This window comes from Delphinapterus leucas, chromosome 7 (genome assembly GCF_059928025.1).
Source record: "Delphinapterus leucas isolate spDelLeu-1000000601 "Yukka" chromosome 7, BTC_Dleu_Yukka2, whole genome shotgun sequence".
Classification (NCBI taxonomy): Eukaryota; Metazoa; Chordata; class Mammalia; order Artiodactyla; family Monodontidae; genus Delphinapterus; species Delphinapterus leucas.
In genome coordinates this window covers 40503874-40525359 of record NC_143135.1, presented here as the reverse complement: position 1 = coordinate 40525359, position 21486 = coordinate 40503874, and the positions used below count along the sequence as shown (strand labels likewise).

At 47.6% G+C, this 21486-nt stretch overlaps 1 protein-coding gene across 1 annotated transcript in view; it reads left to right on the top strand.

Moving 5' to 3' along the window:
• INSC (INSC spindle orientation adaptor protein) overlaps positions 1–21486 on the top strand; it is a 126890-nt gene that overhangs the window by 27437 nt on the left and 77967 nt on the right. The window contains exon 2 of the mRNA XM_089915120.1: positions 8453–8553. Coding sequence (XP_089771246.1) covers positions 8453–8553 — 101 coding nt within the window. The remainder of the gene's footprint in view (positions 1–8452; positions 8554–21486) is intronic.

Here is a 21486-nt window from a genome sequence, read left to right as displayed (position 1 = left end):
GAGTCAACCTGCCTGTCCCATTCCAAGGCTGAACTGAATCAGACTAGGAATCCCTGGAACTTCCCTGTCCACTGTCCATTCCCCTTTGCTTGGTAACCATAGCAAAGGGGAGAGAGCAGGTGTAATTATCCCTGTTTTACAGATGGGGAACTGTGGCGCCATTGATTTCCTAGGGTAAATCGCTCTGAGCCTGGATGGGTCTCTTCAGACTCTTAACAGGCAAAGTCTTCTTTGGATTTCCCATGGGAGGAGTTTATGGGAGTGAGGAGACCTGGGTGCAGGTCCCAGGTGTAGCTCAGCTTACTGTGTGACCTCAAGCAGATTTCTTCCCCTCTCTCTATCTGTTCATGTTGACCTCTCTGTGCTTCAGTTTCCTCATCTGAAAACTGGGGACAATAATAGTAACTTACTTCATAGAGTTATTTTGAGGATTAACTGTAAAGCATTTAGAACAGTGCTTGACACACAGCACCTAATAAGTGTTTCTCCTTCTACTCCTCCTCATTTTTGTATTATTATTATCATTATTATTACAAGGGGGTAATCGCTAATGCTTCCTATTAGTTCTAATACTCTAAGATCATGATGTGAGCTCCTCCAGGAAGGCTGCCTGGATTTTGGCTGGCGGCTATGGTCTTACCCCTGTCAAGTTCATGGACATATTTGTGCATATGGGATTCCTATTACTTTCCATGTAGGGGCTGGAAAGTAGATGTATCCAGTCAATCAAGTGGAGGCTTGGGATCTTGTCTGTGCTTTACGGAAACTATTCTGGCCCCAGAATTGAGGAGCAGGGCTGAGGTCTGGGTGGGCCCCCTCTACCTGATGCACAGTCCTTCTGGGCTGTCCATCCAGGCTTTTCAGGGCCTGAGGGGACAAGGCTGGCTCTGTGAGCCCTGAGGTCTGTTCTGCCTACTTGCTGGGCTCCTTCGTCTGACAGCTGTGAGGGGCCCTTGGGGCCTCCTCCAGGAAGCCAGCGCTCTCTATATTTCATGAGGCTCGGTCCATTCAGCAGGGCTGGGTGGCAGCTTGCTTGGTTTCTTGCATCTCCCCTGGGAATAAGTGTTTTTAAAGTATCTGATCGCTGCAGGAGGCTGGCCGCCGCAGCCATCAGTACTGAAGTATCTCTGATGACTATTGCCACCCATGGGAGACAGGTCACACAGAGGCCTGGAGAGGGAGTGAGGAAGGAGGCCCGTTGTTGTTACTTCACAAAGCTCATTGCATCCCTCCTTTCCACCCCCAGGACCCCACCTCTCCAGCCCTAGGGCCTTCGGGGTCCCCTGGGAGATTGTAAATGAATTCCGGCTGCTGGTCTCATTCCCTGAGGCCCATCCACTCCACTGTTCACCATGGGAACTGAAATTCCACTCTGATTATTTCACTCTCCTGCTCAAACACCTTCAGTGGCTCCCATCATCCACAGGATAGAATCTAAAGAATCAGTTCCTTTCGTATATAGGACTATAGAGGCACCTTCCCTCCAGCCCCTGGGAGAGTCCCTAATACCTGCTCCATTTTCTGGTCTCCTTGCTATGGCTCACACTGCTCTCCTGACACTGAATGTCCTTGTCCCATCTTCACCTGGCAAAATCCTGCCCTGCATTTAAGACTCAGCTCCTCTAAGAAGTCTGGCCTATTCCCCAGCTGCAAGTGACCACTACTTTTTCTGTATTTCCATGCCACTGGGATAGCTTTCTCTGAACTCTACCACCAGCCCAGAGGGCTCCAGCCTTCTAGAAACACTTGCAGTTCCCTAAACTTACCATGTTCAGGATTCTGTGCCTTTCACATGCCCTTCCCTCTGCCCGCACATACTTCCTTCCCACCCCTTCTCCTTCCCTTATTCCCACATTCTTCTCTCAGCTTTGGGAGCATGTCCTGAGAAACCTTCCATGACCCCTCCCACCACCTTCCATTCTCATCTACTACTGCTTGGAGGCCCAATGGACCTCCCTTAGCATCTTCTTGGTTACCTGTTGTTGTAGTTTTCATGCAGCTTTGGGACTGTTTGTTGGTACGCCTGTCTGTCTGGAGAACCTGATGAGCATGGAGCTGGGGGTAGGGAGGGAGGTTGCCCAGGGGTACCAACAGACAGGGAGGATTGCAAAAACTCAGGAGGGGCAGGTGGCTTTGTCTCATGGATGTTAGGAAGCAGAGCCCTTTCCACGCAGTGTGTATGGTTGCAAAAGGCCCTCCGACCTTTGTCTCACTGAATTCTCTCAACAGTGTGGTGGAAATAGGTACCTTTGTCTCCCGTTTACCAGTGCGGAAGCTGAAGTTCCTTCATCATTAATCGTTAGAGAAATGCAAATCAAAGCTACAATGAGATATCATCTCACACCAGTCAGAATGGCCATCACCAAAAAATCTAGAAACAATAAATGCTGGAGAGGGTGTGGAGAAAAGGGAACGCTCTTGCACTGCTGGTGGGAATGTGAATTGATACAGCCACTGTGGAGAACAGTATGGAGGTTCCTTAAAAAACTACAAATAGAACTACCATATGACCCAGCAATCCCACTACTGGGCATATACCCTGAGAAAACCAAAATTCAAAAAGAGTCATGTACCAAAATGTTCATTGCAGCTCTATTTACAATAGCCAGGACATGGAAACAACCTAAGTGTCCATCATCGGATGAATGGATAAAGAAGATGTGGCACATATATACAATGGAATATTACTCAGCCACAAAATGAAACGAAATTGAGCTATTTGTAATGAGGTGGATAGACCTAGAGTCTGTCATACAGAGTGAAGTAAGTCAGAAAGAGAAAGACAAATACCGTATGCTAACACATATATATGGAATTTAAGGGAAAAAAATGTCATGAAGAACCTAGGGGTAAGACAGGAATAAAGACACAGACCTACTAGAGAATGGACTTGAGGATATGGGGAGGGAAGGGTAAGCTGTGACAAAGCGAGAGAGTGGCGTGGACATATATACACTACCAAACGTAAAATAGATAGCTAGTGGGAAGCAGCCGCATAGCACAGGGAGATCAGCTCCGTGCTTTGTGACCACCTGGGGGGGGGGGTGGGGAGGGTGGGAGGGAGAAGCATGAGGGAAGAGATATGGGAACATATTTGTATGTATAACTGATTCACTTTGTTATAAAGCAGGAACTAACACACCATTGTAAAGCAATTATACTCCAATAAAGATGTAAAAAAAAAAAAGAACTCACCTAGTCAATCAACAAGTGTTAATTGATCTGATTGTTATGTACCAGGCACTGTCAGGAAGGGGGTGGGGTGGTGGGAGTGGGGAGGAGATACAGAGGGAGAGCAGGTCAGACCTAGTGCCCACCCCTGGGATGATCCTCAAGGGAGAAAGACGTTAAGCACTAATTTCACAGTGAATTGTTTAATTATAATTGTGATAAATTCCATGGAGGAGGAATAATGAGGGGGTAGGGTATCGTATGATGAGGGACTTGACTGAATCCCTGGGTCAGTGCCTCTCCTACCCTCCCCCCCACCCCCCTTCCCCAGTTCGCATTCCTCTGTCTATTGCTGCTGCTGGAGCTTAACTGCTTTCCACAATATTTGCTGTTCTGCTCCCGTTGACAGCCCTAATGGATTCTGCAGATTAAACAATCCCAGCCCTGCCTTGAGCTGTACTCGGCTTGGCCCATTAGACAACGGCAGAAGCCGCCCTTGCTCCTGGTTCTAATTGAATAATTTACTGTAAATAGCCTTCATTTCCTCCAGAGCCCAAGCTGGCTCCTTAGCCAAACGGAGGTGAGCAAGGGCTGCCTCTAATGGGATGCAGGAGCAGAAATGAGCAGTTGTCCCAGCAGGCATTGAATTAAATCAGAGACACTTAAGGTTTCAAGTCCTTCTTGAAAATGAGCCACTCCTGGTGGGGAGACACAGCCAAGAGCCCTGCAGAACCCAGGCTGCCAACTCCGGGGTAGGATTTCCAATGAATTAGGAAGGCCCTTGGGCTGGGGGTGGAGGTGATGGAGTTTCCTCTTTCCTGCTCACTCCTGCAGGTGTCCTTTTCACCTCTCTCGTGGGCAAGGTAGCATCTCTGCCTGAGATATATTTCCCAGCTCTTCCTTCCATGAGGAAGTATACTCCCACTTTGAGGCTAGCACGTGCCAAATGCATGATGTATTACATTGAATTATATTATATTATATTAATCTATAAGGGAGTTTTATGAGTGATCTCATTTAATGCTCATGAGGCTCCTAGGAGGCCGATATAATCAGAGAAACCACATTCATGAGGGTTGATGCTTTCCCCAAGGTCATGTACTTATCAGGCACAGAATCAGGATTTGAATCCAGATCTACCAGACTCCCAAATTCAAGTTCATTCTGCAATACCAGTGAGGACAGATGGCATGGGGCAGAGGGGTTACCTTGAATTCATTCTTGGTTTCCTGACATGCTGAGCAGCTTTGGAGGGGTTCCACTCTCTCTGCTCAGTAGGATGAGTCTGGCTTAGGGCAGTGGGAGGGGGCAGCCACCCAGCACACTTGAAACAGGTCTCTCTACAAAGCTAGTGACACTTTATTTATTTATGTTTAATATCTTTATTGGAGTATAATTGCTTTACAATGGTGTGTTAGTTTCCGCTTTATAATAAAGTAAATCAGCTCTACATATACATATATCCCCATATCTCCTCCTTCTTGCATCTCCCTCCCACCCTCCCTATCCCACCCCTCTAGGTGGTCACAAAGCACCGAGCTGATCTCCCTGTGCTATGTGGCTGCTTCCCACTAGCTATCTATTTTCCATTGTGTAGTGTATATATGTCCATGCCACTCTCTCACTTCGAAAGCTGGTGACACTTTAGGCTTTAGCTGGGACTGTGGCTTCCCATCCCCTGATCCCTTTAGGACCCATAACTCTGTCCTTACGGCTCACCAAAGGAACCAACCAGTGAGCAACTGGAGAGATGCCCCCACTGTCTGTGCCCCTCTTCCTCCCACCATTTGGGTGCAGTGTTTGGATGCTTCATTTTTTGAGCGCTGTTCTGTCCTCTGGCTGTGTCACTGAGGTCCGACACTTAATGAAGCTGGAGGACTCATGGTTTCGGAGGTGGGAGCAGTGGGAGGCGCTGGTGAGAGGGAAGAGGGCTCAGCTGTGTGTGAAGGGTAGGGGCTGGGTGTTGCCCCCATGGAATGGAGTCAGGCTTCCAGTTAGCAAATGTTGGACCTGTGTCACTTTTGTTGCTCTTATCACCTTCACCTGCTCCAGCACCTCATCTCCCCTCTGATCATAAAACCTGGATACCAGCCCTCTGTCACCTACTAGCTGTGTGATCTGGGGCAGTGCACGTAGTTCCCCTGACTTTCAGAGGTCTCATCTGCAACAAGGGGATGATGATGGTATTAAATGAGTTAATACTATATGAAGCATTTAGAACAGTGCCTGGCCCATAGTACACACTCAAAAAATATTAGCAATTATTATTCTTTGCACTTTTATAACATCAGCCAGATTAGCTCTTGATAGTCCCTATCTTACCTTCCAGATTTTCTCTCTTACCTGTTCCCCATACCCAGTAAATATGAGCTGTGGCTCCTCTGAGAGCTAATCTGATTCACAATCCCAGCTTCAACCATGTAGGTGCACAGTCCCACACTGAGCAAGATGGGGTTTCAGACATCCGGGAGTTTGTCCCATTGAGGGAAAGAGGCATAAATAATACAGTCTGTGCATAGGGCGGTGATACACGTGCAGCCCAGATGTCCCCAGGAGGGCTCTCCAGCCTCTGGGAACACGTGCCATCACATGACCCAAGGTTTTGTTAGCAGGCAGCCTCCACTGGCCTAACTGCTGGGAAGCTGTGGATGACGTGGAGGAATGAGGACATCTCAGCCGGATGTTTTAACAAAATCAAGATATATTAGGTTTATTGCATCCCCCTCAGCTGAGAGCCCAGCGGTTGCTAATGAAAAGGAAGAAATTGTTTGAGCATGATTTGTTCCATCTGGGTTCTAGCCGGCTTCTCCCTGATGGGCTCACAGGCCAGTGATTAGGAATCTGTTCTAGAATTTCGTGGTCACCAAGATGTGTTTCTGGAATCTACCTCCTGGAAAATCAGAACATTCTCCTGCATTCAGGGACCCTTTCTCAGCGTCCCTCAGATACGACTTGATCAGATCCAGGAGGTCCTCCAGTATTCTAGGGTGTGCTCACAGAATCCTAACTTGTTCACACTTTAAAGGGCCTTGGAACTTCCTGTGTCCTTAAACTTTCCTTACTGTCACTTGCCTCAACCTTTTTGCTCTGCCCTCTTTCTTCTCCATGATGAAGATGGAGCTAAAATAAGATCTGCTTGCTCACTGAACTCTGATCACGTCAAAGCATTCACTCTGAGATGGTGGTAGCTCCCTTTTTGGTTCTTTCATCAGACTCATTGAAAACGGAACAAATACCTCATCTTGTTGTTTCTAGCTTTTTCCTTTTGTGCCATTCTCTTCAGGCTGCTGACTCACTGGGTTCCAAAAATATACCTTCTCAATAATGAAAATAATGAAAGTAATAAAACTAATTATACTCCTGATGATAAAGAGGCCTCGTGGAGCACTGTTATTGTGCTAGGTGCTTTATATGCTGTACTTAATTTTCTGCATCTCTCCTGGCAAAGCTGACCACAGGGCTGAACACAGCACAGACTCTCAGGACATAACAATAGCTATTTATTTAGCTCTCAATCTGGCCTGACACTTCTGCATTCCTGCTCTTATGTCATTGTTATAATAGCCCTGTAAAACAGATACTATTATTCTCAGTTGCAGATGAAGAATTAGGGCTCAACATAAATGTATTAAAAATTCATTCCACTCATTATTTCTATAGACATATCTCGTGTTTGCTAAGTGCCCAGCCCTTGGAACCAAGTGGTCCCTGCCATCCAGGGTCTCACAGTCTAGTGGCATCTGCAGAGCAGGGAACAGGCAGTGACAGTGAGTCTCTGGAATGATCTAAAGCCCTAGTTTATTCTGGGCTTCTTCCTCCCTATACTTTTCAGATTCACATTTTTTGTCTTTTATTCCAAGCATCACAAGGGGTACTTTATGTCCAGCCACATCACTATTAATTAGAGTCCTCCTCCGTTCTTTTCTCATAAGGGTCACTTTTAATCATAATGTAAGAGTTTAATTTTTCTGGGCTTGAATTGCTGCCCTCCTCAGCTGTATCCTCCCACAAGTTCACACTTGTGTTTTCTCTGAATGTCTTGAAATCTGCTGTCCTCAAGCTCAGGATATGACAAGTGACAGACAACCATCTCTTGACTATTGCTTTACCCAGGCAAAGGTGACAGAATCTCCATTTTCCTCAAGGAGGGCTTCTTCACTGGCTTGGAGAAAGAGGTGGCAGAGAGGGAAGAATGGAGATGGGCTGGCGAGGCAGGAGACAAACAGGTGGGCAGCTGATTTTATGGAGGAAGAAGAACACTGTTGTCTTGGTCTAACCTATGAGGCACTGGCAAGCCACGTCGGTGCTCAGTGCTGGGATTGGAGGCCCTGGAACCTGGATCGCCTTTATCAGTTAGGCTGCTTTTGGGTATACTAAACCAAAATCCTCCCTTAGACAAGAACTTTATTATTTTACACACTAGGAAGCCCAGAGGTGGGTCAGACTCAGCACTGGTTCATTCAGTGGCTCAGTGATCAAGAATGCAGGTTTTTTTCCTCTGTGTGCCTGCTTTCTTCTCCAGCTGGGTCCCCTCTTGATTGCAAGATGGTCTCTAGCAGCAGTGGAGCGACGTGCTTCCTTGTTCAGGTCCAATGGGAGAGATACTACCTCATCTTGTGGCTGGCTTGCAGTTAAGGACAAAGTTAACTTTTCCTAGAAGCAATTCTGTCATGGCTCATTGGCTTTAATTGAGTCACATGCCTATTCCTAAACCAATTCCTGGCAGTTTGCGTGAAATTACATCATCTAAAGTGGAATGGATTTGGGGAAGCAACCACCATGCCTATTACAGGGTCACATTTCCCAGGCATAAGCAAAGTGAAGAACCTAGTACTGTCACAGTATATATTGATAGTTAGGGAATTAGCATAGAGAGTTGCCAGATTTAGCTAATAATACAGGATGCCCAGTAAAATGTGAATTTCAGGTAAACTCTAAACTTTTTAAGTATAAGTATGTCCTATGCAATATTTGCTAGTCTGTGTGTCCCAATATTTGGTGCAAAGCAAAATGGGTTAGGTACGTTTTGGGCCATGAGACATAAGAAAAGATTCTAGGGGTTCATAGTGGGCTAGGGGCTGAGAATCAAGATCAGACCTGAGTACTGCATTGCTTGTGTGAGGATAGTGGAGTACAAACTGGTTGAAACAGCAGAGGAGGGCCAGGGGGCCTTCCCTCCACACCTGAGATGAATCCCTGTGGCCGGGATTTGGGAGAGAAAATGATTGCGCCTCCTCACACGGGCGGCCCTCATTGACCCCATCCTGCCTTCTCTTTCCAGGGCCCCGACCGCTGTGGGCAGGCTTTGCTACAGATTGGCGTCAACATGATGGCGCTGCCTGGAGGCCGCCACCTGGACTCCATCCCCCTGCCGGGTCAGCGGTAAGTCCCACTGCTGTGTCTCAGGGCCAGGCCTGCCCCATCTGGACTCTGGCTGAGGCCCAGCCCCAGGATCCAGAGCCCCTTCTCTCTGTGCACTGTGCTGGGGAGGAGGCTAAGGACAAGGTATCGGGGATGCCACAGTCACTCAGCAAATACAAATGGAACTGGGCCCTGGGGCACAGAGGAGTCAGCCACATCCTGCCCCAAGGAGCTAGTTTAAGATCCAGGCAGACAATGAAGCAAAGAGTCAAGTGAAGCGTGCTGCTAAGATAGGGGACCCCAGAGGCAGCTGTGGATCCCGCCAGGGCCAGGAGGCTGGAGCCACTGGGGGAAGTGGCCTCTCTGAGCCTCTTGGAAGAGGTCAGCCTACCATTAGGTGGCTTTCTCTCAGAGCACCAGGGAGAGGAGGGGGCACAGAGCTCATCCTTGGGAAGCACTTGTTGCCCTGAGCGGCAGTGTGGGGAGGGTGGGGGAGGAGTACACTGAGCAGCAGGTGAGGCCCGGATGATGAGCTGGGAAGGAAAGACCTGAGGCTCTAGAGCTGCCTTCACACAGGTGAAAGGGATGGGGAAGCAGGTGTAGATCTGACATGACTGGTCCTGGAGGCCTGAGACAGAAGCAAAGGTGGAGGCACCAGGGCAGCAAATCTGTGATGACCAACTGTCCCGGTTTGCCTGGGACTGTCCTGATTTTGGCTCTGAGATTCCTGTGTGCCTGGAAACTCCTCGGTCCTGGGAAAACTGGGATGGTTGGTCACTCTAATGCAGGTTTGATCTATGGAGGAACTTTGCAGTTTGAGTGCTCAAGGCTCAAACTTAGCCCTTCATTCCTTGCTCAGACATTTTGACGGGGATGTTTCGAGGCAGCAGAATCCAAGTAGCACTTGCAAGGCCGTTAAATCGTTGTTTTGTTCTGTAGTATTTTGCTTTAAATATATTATGGTACCACTACCATCTAATCTCTAATAACCCCTCACCTGTTGCAGGAGGTTTCACCTTATTTACATCATGCATTTCTATATTGTTTGTTTGATTTTTGAGTATTATTTTATAATCAGAAAAGAGTGGAACCGTTCTAGATGAAGAGGAATCTTAGTCTTTCCATCACCTGTCCTGCCCAGGTGGTAGGTTGGAAACTGTGTATCCAGATGGGCGGCAGCAGCTGTGGCAATAGGGCTTTGGGACACCTCCACAGAACTCATGGGTGTTGGGATGGTCAGACCAGAGGCTGTGCTGGGGGGTGGGGAAGCTGTCATCACAGGGCTGTTTAGGACAGTGGTTAGGAGTTGGGAGCCACTCCACCCAAACTTGATTCTTGGTTCTGCTACTTATTAGCTGTGACCTCGGGCTTTGGTTTATTGATCTATGAAATGGAGATATTTATACTTACCTCATTGGGTTGTGATGAGACTTTATAAAGATGTATAAAGATATATAAATCACCTGCCTGAAACATAGAAACTGCTCAATCAACGTTAACTTCTTCTTTAAATAAAGAGTAAGTACTGCTCAATCAACGTTAACATCTTTAAATAAAGAGTATGTCCCCGGACTAGAGAATACGGAGCCAAGGTAGATCACATCCTGGCACTCTTTCAGCCCCTGGGAACCACTGATCTCTCTCTTCCAAGCTCCTCAGAATTTTTAAAGATAAAAGGAAGTTAAATTACATAAAAATGATTTAGGAATCAGATCACTATTCTTTTCGAGTCAGTCAGGACAGGTTTTCTAACTTATATTGTACAGTAAATACCTTGGGAGGAAAACACCAGACTAATATGGTTCCACAAACACTGCAACCTGCAAAAATGTTTGTTTAGAATGTCTTCAACCTTACAATTCTGTTAGAGCAGGGCAGGCTGCAGAGAGAAGGTGGTATTTCCTTTCATATAGTCATAGCTTGGCATTGCCAGGGCAGACCTCCCCAGGATGTTGGGGGAATAGAATCCTATTAATCCTCTACCACCCTATTAATCGTCTGTGTTCTAGAGGCATGTGCATGAGCTACATTCACAGCGGAGGCTCATGTGTATTTACAGGACGTCAGAGGGGTCCATTTGTCTGATCTGATGCCACATTATGGGCAGACAATAGCAGCCACCTCTACTTTCCTCTTGCTCCAAGCTGTAGAGGCCTCTCTCGTGGGGAATAGCACCGTGGTTATTGTCTCCAGATAAATAATTAATGTTGGATAATTGACTTCTTTTTGTTGTGTTCCAGTGAGGCTGAATTTCACTCTGGAGTGCCATTGTTCGCCTCAATGTACAAAATAAATAAATGTGGTCAAGTTGTGTGGGATCATCTCACAGCCTGGGTGAATCATGTGCGTTAGGACTTTGGTATTTGAGATCCTTACAGGTAAATAGCATCAAATAGAGCTTTTCTAGGTGCAGGCTCCTGGAAGAGAACAGAGGGCAGGGAGCAACTGAGTCTGAGGCCAGGGGTTGGGATCCTGAGCTGAATTGGTGTGGGCGACAGGAGGGTGTGTGATAGTTCTCTCAACACTGACTGTATCTGAATCTCCTGGGAGGTCTTCGTATTTAAAAATAATAAAACAGACAAGCCAAAGAACAAAACCCTACTCTTGGAAACTGTAATGCGGGAACTCTAAGTGGTTGAAAGCATATAGGCCTTGGAATCAGACTTGGGCTCAATCCCAGCTCCGCTTCCTATCAGCTGTGTGACTTTGGCTGCCGCCTAACCTGTCCGAGCACCAGCTTTATTGCCTGTAACAGGGTGTCAGTCGTAAGTGCTTTTAAAGGTCGTGTAAGTGCTGGGGTCCAGGAAGGAAGGTCTCTCTAGGCCTCAGGGTGCCAACCCACATGTCACCAGGCCATCCCTGTAACACTAACACACCCCTCCTCCCTCCTTCTCTCCGCAGTGGAAACCCTCGCAAGCTCACGTTCAAATACTTCCCTGGAGGTTCAGGGACTTATTGGTGGAATTGCAGGGGACAGGGCCTCAGCACTCTGGGTAGCAGGAGACTGTGGCTGCTGTGTCTCTAGCTGATCTTTGCTTTCTTCTTGCGTCTCTGGGCTCCCATCTTTGTGTCTGGTACATTGATTCCCTCCATTGGCTCTGGGCTGGGTGGTAGTGGTGCTGGGACCCAGACATGGTGGTCCGGGTGTTGCCCCCTGTCTGCCTGCTCCCAGGGTTGTGCTTTCTACCATCGCAACGTAGCCCTCATCTTCTGCAGGGATCCTGATGGCCCAGTCCTTTGATTTGACCCTCTCTATGGAGAGGTTCCTACAGGGTGGGTTGGAGGCCAGTCTGAGGGATGCACACGGGGCCACATCCAGACATGTCCTCCCTCCCTCCCTCCCTCCCTCCCTCCCTCCCTCTCTCCCTTCCTTCCTTCCTTCCTTCCTTCCTTCCTTCCTTCCTTCCTTCCTTCCTTCCTTCCTTCCTTCCTTCCTTCTCGCCTTTCTTCCACTACTTCTCTTACCCACAGATCAAGCTGAGACACTGACATTTTCTCTCTGGTTTCCTGCCAGTGAGGGTGGGAATACTGATGAAAGGACTGGGCTTCACTAACCCCATAACAAAGTTGGCTCACTGTTATCCAGCATTTGCTAAAAGCTGGATGCTTTTACACATAGCAACTCAGTCCTCATGATAGCCCTTGTGTATACTTATTATTATCTCTATTTTGCTAATGAGGGAGCCATAGTTTAGGTCCTCTGGGAAGCAGCCATTGAGATGGAGTTGAGATTTCAACATGGTTATTAGGGAGTGCCTTTGGGATCAACACCTGTGGAAGGGAGAGGAAGGAAGCAGGCCTGGGCAGGGGGAGCTGGGGAGCTGTGATGCCTGCTTGATGACGACTCAGCTGACCTCACAGGGACCTTTGGGATCAGAGTTGTTCATTGGCCAGAGTGGCCAGAACCTTCATATCCCACCTTGATCTGTCGTTGGAGTGTGTGGGCAGGCGTGACCTCAGGTGAGGTGCCTCTGAGGCAGTATCTGGGGGGTCCGCCAGCTGGGGACAACAAGTCCTCCCCTGAGGGGGAATCTGAGAGGCACATACAACATCCATCCCATGAGCAAATGAGGCTTGAGGAGTTAAGTCACCTACTTGTCCAGGACAGGCTGACAAGGATCAGAGCAGAGATACATGTTCCCAGATGGTACTTGAACATGAGTGCCGGCCAGCATTCTATCCTGGCTGTCTTTTCCACGATGTTCTTGCGGGCATTGCACAAGCAAATCATTCACTCATTCAAGTAGTCGTTTATTTACTAGCCTTCCACATAATTTCTCAAAATATGTATTGAGTGCAGATCATGGGCTTTGTATGGGGCTTGTGTGCTTAAGGACATGACTGTGACCAGATACGGCGTGGTCCCTTCCCTTGTGCAACTCACTGATTTATCTCTTGACTTGATCAGGCCTGGTTTTGTAGCAGGTATACAACCTGGGGCTTTTATTTGGGGTGTCTCACTGTGAGGGAATCGCTTTCTCACAATGTTTCTGTTCAGCCTGGTATCTGAAACGAGCCAGGGCTGGATGCAGCTGCAGCCAGTGGCAGGCGGCCTCCTGGGTTGCCCCTGGCCTGCTGGCGAGGACCCGCCCAGCTTCCCTGAGCCAGTGGGGCCGTTGCAGCCCAGCCTGTCTCCAAGTAGATAATGGCTTGCATGTGTACACCCTTGGTCTGTGGCTGGTTTTCTGCTGCTGGGCTGCTTTCTGCGCCTGCGGTGAAATGTGCAGACTGTAATTGTCAATGGGATAATTGGATATTTGTCTGTTGTTTAAACCAAAATGAAGGCTAATCAAAGCTAGAATCATATTCCCTTCCTTCTCCCATCTCCCAAGAGAAATCCACAGAAACACAGGGCGTGACCTTGTAAAGGCAGAGGGACGATGATTCAATAGATATTTTTAAGAGGAGAGGTTGGATTTAAATTCCCTTATGGTGCCGGGAACTGGGATCATAGAGGTATGCAATGTTGTTGCTGGAAGTTTCCTCAGAGCTCCCTGCATTATAAGATAGGGAAATTGAGGCCCAGAGAGAGAAATGGAGCTGCCATAATACTCTTCAGTCCCGCCCCCCACCCCCGCCCTTTGGGGAGTCCTGCCTTTCCTGGGATCTGTTTCTTAAGTTTATTCTCCCTCCTAGCCTCCAGTAAATTCTGGCAGCTCTGTGTCCTAGCCCCAGTGGAATCTTCTCATTAGCAATGATCTGTAATAGATATCAATTTCATTCATTCACTCATTCATTTGAATGAAATTTACTTGAGGCTAAGAACTTACTCTGGGCCAGGCCTTGAGTAGTACTATAATGAGTTATGTAAATGTCATCCTTCCTACTCAGTAATAAATGTCCTGAGGGCCAAAGTCATTTCTGATTCATATTTTGGTTAAATATGAATTTAACCTTTGGTTAAAATGCACACAGAATAAACTCAAAAACTGGTTGTTGAATGAATAAATGTTTAATAAATGTTTGAAAAATGACTAACAGCTGAGGAGTTTCAGGTGACTGTGAGAAATTTAATTCCATAGCTTGGATTTTGTTCCTTTCTCCAAGACACTCCGCTGTCTGTCTCCAGCAAGCTATTCTCATTCTTTATGGTGGAAAAGTGCCGCTTGGAGGGAAAGGATAAGCTAGAGTTTTACCTTGATTAATTTAAATACTGTTTCTGAATGGAAGTCAAAGATTTAACTGGTTGAAGGAGTCAGACAGTTGGAGAGACATTTTTTTCTTCTAAAGAATAGCGATTTAGGGCTTCCCTGGTGGCGCAGTGGTTGAGAGTCCGCCTGCCGATGCAGGGGACACGGGTTCGTGCCCCGGTCCGGGAAGATCCCACATGCCGCGGAGCGGCTGGGCCCGTGAGCCATGGCCGCTGAGCCTGTGCGTCCGGAGCCTGTGCTCCGCAACGGGAGAGGCCACAGCAGTGAGAGGCCCGCGTACCGCAAAAAAAAAAAAGAATAGCGATTCAGAAATATTTTTAATCTTTGGTTTTAATTCATTGGAAAAAAATGTCACTGCAATTTCATCATTAAATGTCTTACAGGAGAGCACACTGTAGTGGGAGCAGCAACCAGGGACCAGAGGCTGGCCTTCCTTCCATCCTGCCTTCCTTCCATCCTGTCTTCCTTCCTGTCTTCCTTCCTTCCCAGCCCTGGCTCTATGCTAACCGGCTGTGTGTTCTCAGACAATCCTTTTCCCTTTGAGCCTCAGTTTCTTAATCTGAGAATGAGGAGGTAGGCAAAAGTTTCCCCAGGGACCCTTTTAGCTCTAACTTCTGGAAGTCTGTGAGTGAGTATTGGATAGTCTTCCCTTTTCTGGACAAAAGTAGCCCACTTTAGTGCCTCAGGGCTATGAAAGAATCTCATTGACCAAAACAAACAGGGTCTTATTCCTTCCAACGAAACTCATGAAGAGGTTTAGTGTTGGCCTTGTAGCTGGGATGGAAACTGTAAGACATTTTAGTTTGGGAGCCCCTTCCAGCGTTTGAGGGTGTGCCCTGTTCAGGTTTTATGGAAGCCCCGTGGTACAGCCTGGAGAAGTGCTCTTCTCCAGGGGAGGGGATAGTGCACCCTGCTTTGCTAGGTTATAATATAGATAAATCCATGAAACCTAGCTCTCCAACATGCTTCTTGATTTGAAGTTCTTATTTTTGACTGAATTCATTCCACCCCTCTGACTACTCTTAGCAACTTGCCATCTTCCCAACATGTGGTTCCTCGCCTCCACTGTTTTGCACATGCTGTTTCTTCTTTCTGAAATCCTACCATCTTCCAACTCTGCTTCTTCTCCTGGTGAACTTGAAGGCGTCCTTCCAAGCGCTGGCGTAGGAAGCTTTCTCAGATACCCTAGTTTGAGATGAACATCCTTTCCGTGCTCTCAAAATTCTTTCTCCTTACTTCAAAACGCCATAGGGAGCATACTGAACCATAATTGCTTATTTACAATCATTCATTTATTCATTCAGTAAATGTTTATTGAGTGCCTATGATGTGCCAGGTGCTGTGCTAGGTGGAGAGATTATGTCTCACTGTAATAGAAGGTCCTGCCCTCTTGGAGATCATATTCTTACCATCTCTCCTTTATAATCCCAACACCTAGCCCAATACCTTGGCCCACTGGGGTACTCGGTAAAGTTTGGAGGCCATTACCAAGTGTTCTTGGCATAGAAATGTATTCTTACAGAAGGCTCTCCACTTCACACAGCAGGTGGAATAGAGTAAGGCAGAGAAATCCAAATTCCAGATTTTGAAGGAATAATTAAAGTTTCATTCTGAGTGAAAAGAAGTTAAAGTGAACCAACAAGAATGTAGGCAGAGATTTCCATAAACTAATGACCCCCAATGTTTTGGGGAACTCTGGATGCCAGGCCAGCAGGCTTATCTGGCAATGAGGAACAGGTATCAGCAACTGGGGACCAGGACATGTGTCTGCTGAACTGGGAAGAATTGTTCCCTTTGGCATCTGAAGGGTCAGACACAGTTACCTTCCCCCAGTGATGGGCTTTGAAGACTGAGGAGGGCAATCTAAGTGGCAAGAGCCGAGGCAGGGACAGTGAAGGGGGTGGGGAGACCCTTCGCAGCCAGAGTCCTGAGAGGGTCCCTCCCCACTCTGCACGGTCTCCCTGGCTTCCCGTTCTGGCAGTACTTCTGGTGCAAACTCGTCAGAGATCTGTGATGATGGGGCCAGTGGGCCAGTAGTTCTATCCTGAATTTAAATAACACACACCCTGTTCTCTCCCCCAAAGAATTAAGGCAAGAGCTTGAAAATTGACTAGACATACTGTAGTTTTTGAATGATCACCATCTTTAAAAAGGCATTGATAATCACATAAGGGAAGTCCAGCATAGGGGAAAGAGCCCCAGCTGTGGATTTGGGGGTATGAATATCAGCTAAATTGCTGAAGACCATTAAAGAACATGGCATTTAGGTAAGACCAAGGTTCTGGTCTCAGACTGCATAGATTCTTGTTTTCACTTATCTACCACGAGACCTTGGCCAGGTCACTTCACCTCCCAAATCTCAAGTTATGTGACCCTCATGGGATTGTTTTGAGGGTTAAGTAAGCATTAAGATTGGTTCTAGCATTTAGCACAGTGTCCAGAAAGTAATAAGCACTCAATCAATTTTAACTTTATTATGACTATTAACAATGAGGTCTTAGACAAGTTAAGTAATGCCTCTAAGCCTCAGTTTCTACATCTATAAAATGGGTTGGTAATCGCCAACCATCAAACCACTGTGAGGGCTGAAGGAGAGAGTTCTTGGTGCCCAGAGGTGCTCTATTGTTTGTAATTCTCCCTGCTTGCTGTGTGGGTAGTTAATTCCTTCTGATTTTAGACATATTTTAGGGAGCCCATTTTTTCCATACTGTAATGCCTTAGTATAAGACTATGCTCCTCCCTTCCCCCACCCCAACTCCACCCTGGATAATTCCAGCTTAAAATAATTTATCCAACCAGTATCCTGGTATGTGAAGATGATTGTGGTTACATCTGGCTTTGTGTTTGGAATCTGCCAGCTCCAGAAAACCCAGATTTGGGGCTTATTCACCTCCTTCCAGATGTCCAGGAAAGCCACCATCAGGGAGCAAGGAGCAGGGTGACTTGGGGAGTAGACATCTACTTCTCTCAGGGGCTCTTCCAGATACTGGACAGGGCTCCTGTGAGCCCCATTCGCTGTTTGGGATGCCCTCCCTGCCCCACAGGCAAGGGGGCATCTTCCCAGCATCAGGCTCAGATTCCAGCTCACTGTGGAAACGGAGGAAATCCAACCCTGGTCCTGGCCCCTGGCCCCTCCAGCTCCTTGGCTGGAGACCCTACAGGCTCCTCACTGTGGTGGTTTCCACCGCGAAGGGTGTGTGACTCATTGCCAGTCCATCTGCTTTGACCTCAGTTTTCAATTCCTTCCTTTGTATGAGAAATCAGATCATCTGTACTTGCAGTGGAAAGATTTCCTGTATAGTGAGATGGCAGCTCCAAGTTCACGGCTGAGGATGGCTGAACCACTGGGAGTTGCGAGGCGAAGGGACACAGCAAGAGCTGCCCTGTTTAAGCAGGTTTTTTATGTTGGGGTCAACCAGCAAATGCAGTAGGAAAGGTGGAGCCCTGAGAACCAGAGAGCTAATGACAGAGAATCTGATGAGCTATGCAATTATGGGATGCTCAGCACTAACGCAGTCCAAACCGTAAGGAGCCGCAGTCCCCGGGCTCCAAAATTGAGAAGAACATCTCATTATGTGGCGGCACAGCGACGGCGGCTGGGAGTGGACCGGCTGTGGCAGGGCTGTGCCGGCTTCACCAGGCCTGCTCTCCTCTCTGGGAAGGTGTGGGGTCTCTTTGAGGGACCCCTCTGTAGGGCCTAGACCCCACTTCTGTCGTGGCCTCGTGTATCCCACTTGTCATCGTGCAACACCATGAAACCAAGCAAAATGAAAACTAACTCCTACCTGGATGGGTTTCCTATCTCAGTCAGGGCAGCACCAGTCACACAGACCAGAGGCTGAGGAGGCAGACTTGCTCCTTTCCCTCCTTCACCCTCGTATCTTCTCATCTCCCTCCCAGACCATTCACTTCTTCCTTTCCCAGGTCACTGCCTTAGTTCAGCCTTCTGTCCTCTCTCTGCTGTATAACCATCATTTCCCGACAGGTCACCCTCCTGTATGGTATTTAACTCACTCCAGTCCATTTTCTACTGAGTCTCTGCACAGTTGTGTCACTGCCCTGCTCTAAAATGTTTTGAGTGTCTCTAAATTGCCTTCAGGATTAAATCCAAATCCCTAATCATGGTATTCAAGGTCTTTGATCAACTGGTCCCTGTCTCTCTCCTTAGGCCCCTTCCTGGCCACCCCTCATAGGCCCCTGATGCTTGATTCCAGTGAAACTTCTGGTCGTATTACTATTTTTATGTCTCTAGGCAGTTTTGCATTTATGTGGAAGTCCTTCTGTCCTTGTCGTCCTGGCCAACTCCTCTCCTCTAAGAACCAGGGCAAATGTCATTTCCTTTGTGTACATATTCCCAGGCGAAGTCAGGCCCTCTGTCTCCTGTGATCCCAGACTCTCCTGCTCACAGCTTCTTGCTGGCAGTGTGGTGTTTAGTTGATACGAGGAGAGGCTCTGGGCTCTAGAGCATGGGTCTGAGTGATGGCTCCACCACTTACCCACCATGTGACCTCTCCCAACAGAAGTCTTCTTGTCTGTAAATGGGGGCAATAACAGTCTTCTCTCCCAGGGCTGTGGGGAGGATTAAGGAGTAATATATTGAGAGGGCTTAGAACACTGCCTGGATCATTGCTGGAACTCAACACATCAGCTACTGTTATAACTGTGACCAGATTGGATTCTTGGTGCTTTCTTGCCTGTTCGGGGTCTTGCCTGAGCTGTCTGAGCACTGGGATTTTCTCCTGTTCAGGTTTTCCCTCAGCTTCTAGAACAGGCTGGCGCTGAGAATGCACACAGAAAACACTAGGACATCAGGATGCATGTACTGGCTGCAGGACCTGGTGGGACAGGCAGCTGCTTCTGGCCTCTGCATCTGGGGCTCTTTTGAAGCCAAATCCTAAGGATGCCTGGAGTCCGCCCACAACTGGGGATAGAGGACTCTTGGTCAGAGCCTGAGGCTGGGGATAGAGCGAGAGTGTGGTAGAGGAAGGGGGTCCAAGTGCTGGGGGCTGGAGGCTGGAGGCTGATGGAGTCTATGGCAACGGTGTAGACCTGCTCTTGGAAACCCTCTAGTGGTTACTTCTGGACTCTCACCTGCCTTTTCCAGAATCCCGCAGAGGTACCAGGATGGCAGCTGACATGTAGGATATGTGAATTCTCCTAAATGTTCCACTTTGGCAAATGAAAATACTCTCCTTGAAGTAAAGAGGAAAGACAAAGCTAAACGCTCTTTAGTCTACACATCAGGTCCTGTGTTACAGCCGTGAAACTTGAAGACAAGCAACGACTCAGCTCAGGCATGTGAGAATGCATTTATATCTTTACCTGACAGTATTAAACATGCCATCTGGACAGAGCACGGCCTTTCATAATGCAGTTTAGAGTGGCATTTAAGGACATGGGGTCTAGAGTCTAATGGGCTGGGTTCCGAGCCAAACTTTGCCACTTACAAGCTGGGTGATATCAGAGAGTTCATGTAAGCCTCTCTAAGCTTCAGTTTCCTCATTTGTAAAGATAAGATGAAGATAGTGCCCTGCTCTCAGGGTCACTGTGAGAACTGCATGAAGCCATCTCCTTGATAGTCGGCACAGGGCTCAGCCTCAATAAATGTTAGCAGTAATGATTATGGAGCTTATCACAATAACCCGATGAGACGGCACGGCGGTACAGGTCATTGTTATTCCCATTTGATAGATTTTTAAACTTAATTCAGTTCCATAAATAGACACTGAGCATTTTCACTGTATCGGGCCCAGTGCAAGGGGAAGGATGCAGGGTAGGCCTGGTAGAGAGAAGCCCTGCCGTGCTTATGGTCTAGCAGATAAACAGGTAGTTAAATAATTGAGACCTGTGTCATGATGGGGGAAAGACAGGGTGCTCCAGACACATGGGACAGATGGGACGTAAGCTCATCTAGGAGTCAGAGACACCTACTTCAGGAGAGACATTTAGTCCAAGATTCCAAGGATACGTAGGCATCAGCAAGGTGAAGAGGAGATGGGGAGAGAGGGATCAGCATGTGCAAAGGCTGGGAGGCTGGAAGTCTCAGCAGAGGCACTTGAAAGAACTTGGTGAGGCTGAGACAATGGTTTGGGAATGAGGAGGTCAGGGAACTGAGGCTCAGAGAGGGCAAGCGTCACATGCAAGGGCACACAGCTATTAAGAGGTGAAAGTGGGATGAGGCCAGAGTGATGGATCCTCATCAGGTGTTCTTACTGTGAGTAGCATCATGCCAGCTCCCATATGTATACTGACAATGCACGTACACACATGTATCCTTTTTAGAGTTTCAAAAGTAAGTTTTTCCTGAGTTAAGGGAAGACCAGGGAGTACTAATAGTGTCTTCACAATGCCAGAGTTTGATAAAGTTAACAAGACGGGTTGCTCCTGAGTCATCAAAGAGGAGGCAGCTGTGAAATGTGCACATGAAATTGGCTTCCTGGACTGGAAGCAGTCACCTAGAGCCAAATTCATGTTCCCTGTCCTGAAACAGAAACGACAGCACACTCATGGGTGCTGGACAGTCTGGGGAGGTAGTAAAGGCACAGACTCTGGAGGCAGGCTGACCTGGATTGAGATCTAGACCCAGTCATTGATGACCTGCAGGAAGCTTTCTGAGCCTCACTTTTTCCTGTAAGATGGGGGATAATAAATAGCATTCTGTAACTGCAAGACAGATACTGTATGGGCAAGCACTTGATATGTGCCTGGCATGCAGAAGGTACTCAAAAAATATTTCCTTTATAGCATGCTTGGAACTATGCTAGATTTTTAAAATATTGATTTGTTAGAGTCTCCAAATCTCTTCCCTACCCTCAAGTCCTTCTATAGATTGCTGGAAGCCAAAACCTGGAGAAATGGACAGGACAAAGTGACTATGATGCCAGTATCCATATCCCCTTCACAAATTACTCCCAGGTATTAACTTCGAGGTGTATTAGTGGGCCAGCACTCCTGGGAATATCTGAAAAGCAGGATCAACTGTCTTACTGTGTTATACAGGACAGTTCAATTAACCAAAAATGTTATGGAACACATATGTCAAAAGGGCTAGGATGAATAATGAAAATGGGGATTTTTGGGGAGTGATCTGAAAACTCTTTCCAGTGCTGCAGCTTGGAGCAGAGGGTCACTGCAGGGAACACGGAGAGACAGAGGCCATCCCCAGCACAATAGGTGATGCAGGAAACATCGTGCAGATTCATCGAAGGAGAGATTACTTCCTTCCTGGTTCTGGCATTGCATGCATGGGTCAGCCACAAGTTAGGAGCAAGGCTGCTGTGAGCTGTCCAACACCATATGCTGG